General features: G+C 45.2%; 1 protein-coding gene across 1 annotated transcript in view; it reads right to left on the minus strand.

The window, feature by feature from the left end:
• Positions 1–2,396: 2,396 nt before the first annotated feature.
• Positions 2,397–7,013, minus strand: part of LOC119285001 (probable E3 ubiquitin-protein ligase ARI2) — a 5,626-nt gene continuing 1,009 nt past the window's right edge. Inside the window, exons 2-7 of the mRNA XM_037564192.1 lie at positions 6,973–7,005; positions 6,587–6,863; positions 5,583–6,063; positions 3,449–3,997; positions 3,167–3,357; positions 2,397–2,905 (exon numbers count right to left, since the gene is read on the minus strand). Of these exons, the coding sequence (XP_037420089.1) occupies positions 2,748–2,905; positions 3,167–3,357; positions 3,449–3,997; positions 5,583–6,063; positions 6,587–6,863; positions 6,973–7,005 (1,689 nt within the window). The 3' untranslated portion in view covers positions 2,397–2,747. The remainder of the gene's footprint in view (positions 2,906–3,166; positions 3,358–3,448; positions 3,998–5,582; positions 6,064–6,586; positions 6,864–6,972; positions 7,006–7,013) is intronic.

Below are 7,013 nucleotides of genomic sequence, written 5' to 3' on the forward strand. Positions count from 1 at the left end.
CCGACCGGTGGCAGCTCGGGCCGGATGGCTGGTTCTGATCCCATCCCACCGACACAGCCATTGATCGGCTCTTCGCCTGCTGCAACGGAGGGGGGAGAGGCCACGGCGCGAGCAGAGGCCGCGGCGGCGCGAGCAGGGGCAGCTCCGGCGCGAGCGGGGGCGGCGGTGATGCGAGAGGAGCTCGGGCTCGAGGGGATCCTCCCCTCGATCCAGACCGGGCGCCGCCGTGCGGGGGGTTTCTGCAAAAAAAAATGCCACGTCGGCAGCTGACAGGCCGGCCCCGCTGGTCAGATACACTGTCAATACGCGTTTATACGCGATTTAGACCTTTTTGTAACGTATAGCCCCAGACTTGGTACTGACATGTAAAAATTACCAAATTTGATATCAATCTGCTTCCAATGCCCCAACTGCGGTATTTCTGTGCAATTTACTCCAGAGCTGGTTTTGCCTTGGGGCAAGCAGCATACACGCCAAACGCTACATGGGATGGGATGGGATGGGATAGGAGGCGTGCACCGGCTGGATTCGGTGGATGCCTTGCCCAGCCCCATCCCTCATGTACCCTAACCGGGCGTCCGGGCCCCAAATGTCATGTAGCTGCTTGTCACGGAATCCCACTGCAGTTTTAGCTGTGGGTTTGGTCGCGCCCCTCACTCAACTGTTCCTCAAGCATGATCCGGCCCGGCGCCCCCACGTCGCAATCGCACGCGCCCTCCACCACGGTGCACGTAGTACGTACCTAGAGAGCATTATTAGCCCAGGGCATTTTTTTCCTTGCACGACTATTCGTTCTGCTGGACCAATCTTTTGTGCATCGTGCTATATATGTGTATGATAAGAGACGGTACTTGCTTCTGCACTGGCAGTATTTATCGCATCGCACAACAGAGACTTGATGGCTAACGGAAAAGGTACGTTCGGTATATATGCTCCTGCTGGTAGTAAGTTTTGCACTCTCTGGTTTTTTGCTATGTGTTGGCAAATGAAGGGCTTCTGGATATCTGTTACTCCCTCCGTCCAAAATTATTTGTCGCATAAATGGATGTATCTGTCGGAACTGAGGAAGAGTAAGAAGAAAGGAGACGTTCCTTGTCCCACTTGGTTCACAATGATCATTAGCATGAGCAGTAAGATAAGATACACTCCCCGTCTATCCCCAATGATGCTGTCAATGACAACCTAGGGGAGCTGCGCCCGTACGTAATAACGACAAAGCGGCCTCGATTAAGAGAAGCTATTCGAATCTCAGTGGAGTGATTAAAGAACCGTCCCGGCGGCAGACATGCCGGGGGTCTCATGTGCTCTTGGACCGGTGCCGAGTGGTAGAATAGCCGCTGGAAAGAGCAGGTGAAGCAAGGAAAGGAACCACACCGATGCAGCGTGATGTGCAAGCGCGCATAGGAAACCAGCTCCGGCGGCATTTGATTACTGAAGCCTCCTCAGTTCGAGATCCGGGAAAGATTCTTCTCATCGGTCTTCCAAGCTGCCAGAGAGCGCGCTAAACGCCTAGCTGAGTTTACCAACTGCTACGACCGTGGCAATGGTGTCCTATCTGGAAGTCAATGGGCGTGCGGAGCTCGAGCATTTTCCATTAGATAGCTAATACCTAGCGAATAGAGATGGGGGACAACACAAATCCAAAGGAAAGCACGGGAGAGGACAACATGGAGTGTTCTTTCACGCACCGGTAGATTCTCAGGTGATGCGCGTGGTACAAGCGCATCCTCGGTACCATCGGGTCGCCATATGCGGCAAAATTTCATGTTTTGATCCTTTTTCGTTACCTATTCGAGATCTAATTTTAGTTTGAATTTTTTTTTGAAATCTGATCCTTTTGCTACCGCGAGGGTCCATAACGGTAGGGTATAACTGCCTACCGCCAAGGTCCCCTACCGCAAAAATTTGCTAAGTATTGAACATAGTGCGTGTTCGTGCCTATCGCCGAATACCTTGACGATAGGGTTGTACATGCTACCGTCATTCTGTTTAGCAGTAGGCTATGGACCCTGGCAGTAGCAAAAGGGCCAGATTTGCCCCATATGCAGCCTGTCCCTTTGCATGAGCAGCCAAGGGGCTACGTTTCAACACGTAATCCAAAGCTTGACTTCCAAGGCAGCATGTTCGAAGCTAGCAGAGCTGACAAAATCTCGGGGTAAAACATGCCTCAACGACAGACATGCTGATGTGCATCTCGCACCGCAATCCTCCACAGGCAGCATCTTGCATTTCTCAGCGGGAACGCATTCCCAGGATTCAAACTTTTGCGAGCTTGGATGGGAATCAATCAGCTGACCTAAAGAACCTCATCTGGTTGACTACCACCACAAGACGGAGTCCCAACTTTTAACCAGCTGGTAGTATTCAGTTTGCAATTTTAGAAAGTCAGCGTCCCAAAGAGCTTGAAGCAGTTACTTCTACAATAAATTGCAATTTGCAGCACAAACATAGTAAAACATGTCTAGAGTTCTCTCCCAAAAAAAGTTATCTTCTTGCTCAACAGGTAGATTTAGCATTATAGGAGCTATGCACAACGGGATCATGTCATGTCATGATATACAAGAGGATAAGTTGAAAGTTTGCTTGCTCTATTGGTCGGGTCGGGATCACAGCCCCAGGGCGGGGGAGGTTGCGGCGCATGCAAGCGCCCCAGGGCAACAAAAGAGAACACAAATTCCTTTATGTAGCTGAAGAAACACAGGTCAGCTGTACAGTTGCAGCGGAATGTTCCGTCAGATACTGGAGCTTCAGATCTTGTCCGCCACTTCGGCTGGCATGTTGAGATCGAAAAGAGCACCGCCGCCATGAGCGTCTCTTCTCTCTCTCTTGTGAGACGGGCGTCCACTGTTGTCGGAACTTGACCCGTGCATCTGAAGAATAGGTCGCTTTCCCGTAAGAGATGAGCCTAGGGCGGATGGTAAAATATGCATCAGCAACCAGAAACAGCTAATCTCAATTAAAATATAAGCAATCAGAAACAGCTAATAACTAACTTCTACTCCCTGAATTACTTGTCTCGGAAATGGATGTATCTAGAACTAAAACACATCTAGATACATTCATTTCTGCGACAAGTAATTCCGAACGGGGGGAGTAGTATGGACATGGTGATGCTTATCATATGAATTTAAGCCTTGGTATGAAGGAAATATTGCAAGTTAAATACCTGGTTCGCTACATAAACCAGGTTGACTCTTGTGTTCATCCTGACTACACTTCGTAGATGGTGAACTTTGTTCAGCAGAGTCCAAACAAATATGGAGCTCTGAGGCTCTATCAAGACCCTTGGATTTGTATGGGGCAATATTATGAGGCGTGCGGAGAGGGTATAACAAATCATTCTCGATGCACTGATACCTGCAAAGCAATACACAGTTAGTACAAAACACTGGCCAAACATTTTTATTTCAAGGTAACTGACAGGGACTTTGTTGAGCAGAGTTCTTACATTTGCTTGCAGAGCCTATCTACCACATTGGAAAGATTGATAACATGCTTCATTGTATCCATAACCTCCTCATCACTAAAATTTTGAAAATCCTTCTCAAGGAAACCAGATAACCTTTCAACATTGAACTCTAATTGCTGTTGCTGATCCTCAAACAGATTCTGCTTGAGTTCTCTTTCCTCGGGAGTCATCTCATCCTTGAAGATCTCATCACCAAACATGTAGAATGCAAAAGGATAAGAATATGAAAGAACACGCCTTGATCTGAAAAGCCTGTTCAGTCCATTTATCACCCAAGAGTAATCTTTTATCTTGGATTCCTTATTTTCAGAAATGGATATCTTCCACTGGATGTCACGCTTAAGCTTTGCTTCCTGCTTAAGAGAATCAGTATGTGCCTTGTATCTGTTGTGGTAGTGCATATATCGATAGAGGTCTCGCCTTGCTTGTTCTGTTCTCGTTGACTGATCTTCTGTGAATCGGCCACAACTGTGGCCGCTAATGCTTGACCATGTGTGATCTCTACCAGTAGCACCACCACATAACCAACTGCATCCGAAATACATAAAATCAGCAAAATAAAACTCAAACTTAAGAACAAGTGGGGCGAAGAGGGAAAAACCGAGAAAGAAAAACAAGAGAGGAGAACATCTTAGTCAGCATAGCATGTAAGTTGTGGTGCAGCGTGAATGACACACCAAACTTAAAATATTTTTTATATCCTGTCAGGCACATGCTAATAAAGGCCTGTAATGATCCTTGACAGTACAATTGACTCTTGTATTACCCTACTACGATATCTAGATTTCCGATCAGATACGTGCCAGACTGCCAGCATTACCTCTAGCAGTGAGCATTCTTGAATAGGAAACAATAATACTCTGTCTCGTTACACAATTGGCAGAGTACAGCTTTTGCTATTATATCCACACACCATAAGTCTGTACGTAGCATACGTGATCAGGGCAGGAGCTATGGATGATGGATAGAATACTTCCACACTAAGGTTAGATAAGCTATACGCCTATACCATTACAAGACTTTCCTCCATATGCTATGAATTACTGGTAAAAGCATGATACCAAACTATTATTTCCAACTACCAACAAATTTTTATTAACAATCTAGGTGGTTGTATCTTTATAGAAAGAAGAATTACTGGTAAAAGCATGATACCAAACTATTATTTCCAACTACCAACAAATTTTCATTAACAATCTAGGTGGTTGTATCTTTATAGAAAAAATATGGGGCTATAAATATGTCATAAAACCTGTCCTTACAAAAGAGCAATCGGTATCAAAGAGAGAACAGCATGTACTTCACCAGCATCAAAGTACTATCTGCCCACCATACAATTATATCACAATAGTATCCTAGTAGTAGTATACTACTGACCGAGCTGAATTGGTAACTCGGTATATCTGAATACTCTACAAATACAATTGAAGCATTTGAGGCCGCATCAATCAAGGATACACAATATAAGGAATCATTAGATCTCCAAACTGAACTTCGCCTTACCCAAGGTGGGTTTCACTGGTTCTGAGTCCTAACTAACATGTGCCAAGCGATCTCCTATTCTGCATCCCGAAGATCAAGGACCAGGGCAATCATTCAAGCAAGTTTGTTCAAGGGTTGAGAGCGGGAGTTCAACTCTGGAGTTCGAACCCCCCTTGTTCCTCAGTAGCTCAGTGGTAGAGTAGTCAACTGTTAACTGACTGGTCGTACGTTCCAATACTACTTGGGGAGATATGATTAATTCTTTAATGTAAGAATAACAAGCTGAACTGAAGGCTTGCTTTGACCCTTAGGGGTAGGTAATCTGCTCCCTATTTTTGTTTCTATTTCTGCTGCATTCTATCTCATCGTACCACATTCTGTTCTACGATTCATTTGAACATCATTACTCATTGGAAAGTATGCTCACGCTTACATAAAACAGGAAAGTGAGAAGAAGACAAGACATGTGGTGCTTTCAGTTTGTATGGACAAATATCAAGTAAGATAAAAGAAGGTACCAATATAACAAATAAAAGAAGGCATCAATATAACAACAGTGCATCATTAGCTGCCAACAAATGGAATGGTATGCAATAAAACATAAATGTTCAAGAGGAATACGAAATCTCACCAGAATGCTTGTCCACATATACATGCAACCAGGTTGCAGCCACCATTCTTCTCAACGGGTTTGTGACACTTGGGACAGGGCTTAGTATTTACTGTTATCCAATTCACAGTCTCTGATTCATCACGACATTTCTTGATCCAGAGCTCCCACATCACGCAGGAACAAGGGGAATGTGCTTCTGAGGAGCAATTAAAACAAAACTGGCGTCCACATGTACATTCCACTTCGCAATGAATATCACCTTTGACACGTATAGCATTTCCACAATGTGGTGTGCTGGGGCACCACTTGACTGTATCATTGTCCTCGATATAAGATTCCAGTAAAAACCTTTCAAAGCGCTCAGCAATATCTGGGCGCTTTGCACTTACTAACTTCCGGACTAATGCTTCATCACAGATGGCATTGCACTTTGGAGCCATGCACTTGACACGCCGACTCTGCCCCTCATTTATTTTCACAATGAAATATTCTGTCCAACCTGATGAAACGCACATATTAGTGGCTATTCAGGAATAAATGATATAGCAATGCTAATTCAAGGGTGCGGTTGGCATGGAGGTAGAGAGTATAAAAAACTTGCGTAGTTGATATATTCTTCGCTGGTACTTAGAGCCAAAATTCGTAATAATAGACTAGTAGATTAGATGAAGTAACATAATGATTATTCTTGCGACTAGGAAGTGATATCCCCTGCTTCCCTAGGTTAATTTTGTGCATGAAGTACAAGTACAGATGGTCTACAATGATACAGAGATAAATGAAGATGATAAGTTGCTCCATTTTCTTCGTAAGTAGGATAATAAGATGTTTGTTGATTTGTCATTCCTAATACACGAATATCACACTGCTGATCAGCACGGTGGTCAAAAAGCAAAGTATTCATCCGAAAATGCCATCATACGATCGTTCTACCGGCATATAAAAGCTATAGCTAATACATACATATGCAAAGCTTCATATACATAATAAGCACTTCTGTGTTCTCAACGACCAGTACTCACATTCATTGCAGTAGTTGTGGCCGCAGTCCATATGGGAAGCGGCCGAGAGGGGCACATCATCGTAGCAAACATTGCAGGTGACCTCCGTCGCAGAGGGCGAGCCAGCATTATTGGCGGTTCCGAGAGGAATACCAGCCTCGGAGAAGAGCTTATCCCTCCCCTTCTGATCGAGCAGCTCGAATATCCTCTCCACATCCCAGCGGTAGTGGATCAGAAGCGTCCTTGCGTGGTGCTCCTTTAACCCTAGCAGCTCCATCACCTTCCTCAGATCCTCCCTCTACAGACCCCAATCAGCCAGAATAAATTTACAAAAACAAACGTCAGCATCCGGAAATCGCTTACAGCCTGGAAACAGAATGGGAGGAGCCCTCGGGCCACATAGTCACCTGCGCCGCCAAGAGGTATTCCTTGGTGATCACCTGCAAGC

Source organism: Triticum dicoccoides, chromosome 4A, assembly GCF_002162155.2.
Source record: "Triticum dicoccoides isolate Atlit2015 ecotype Zavitan chromosome 4A, WEW_v2.0, whole genome shotgun sequence".
Taxonomy (NCBI): domain Eukaryota; kingdom Viridiplantae; phylum Streptophyta; class Magnoliopsida; order Poales; family Poaceae; genus Triticum; species Triticum dicoccoides.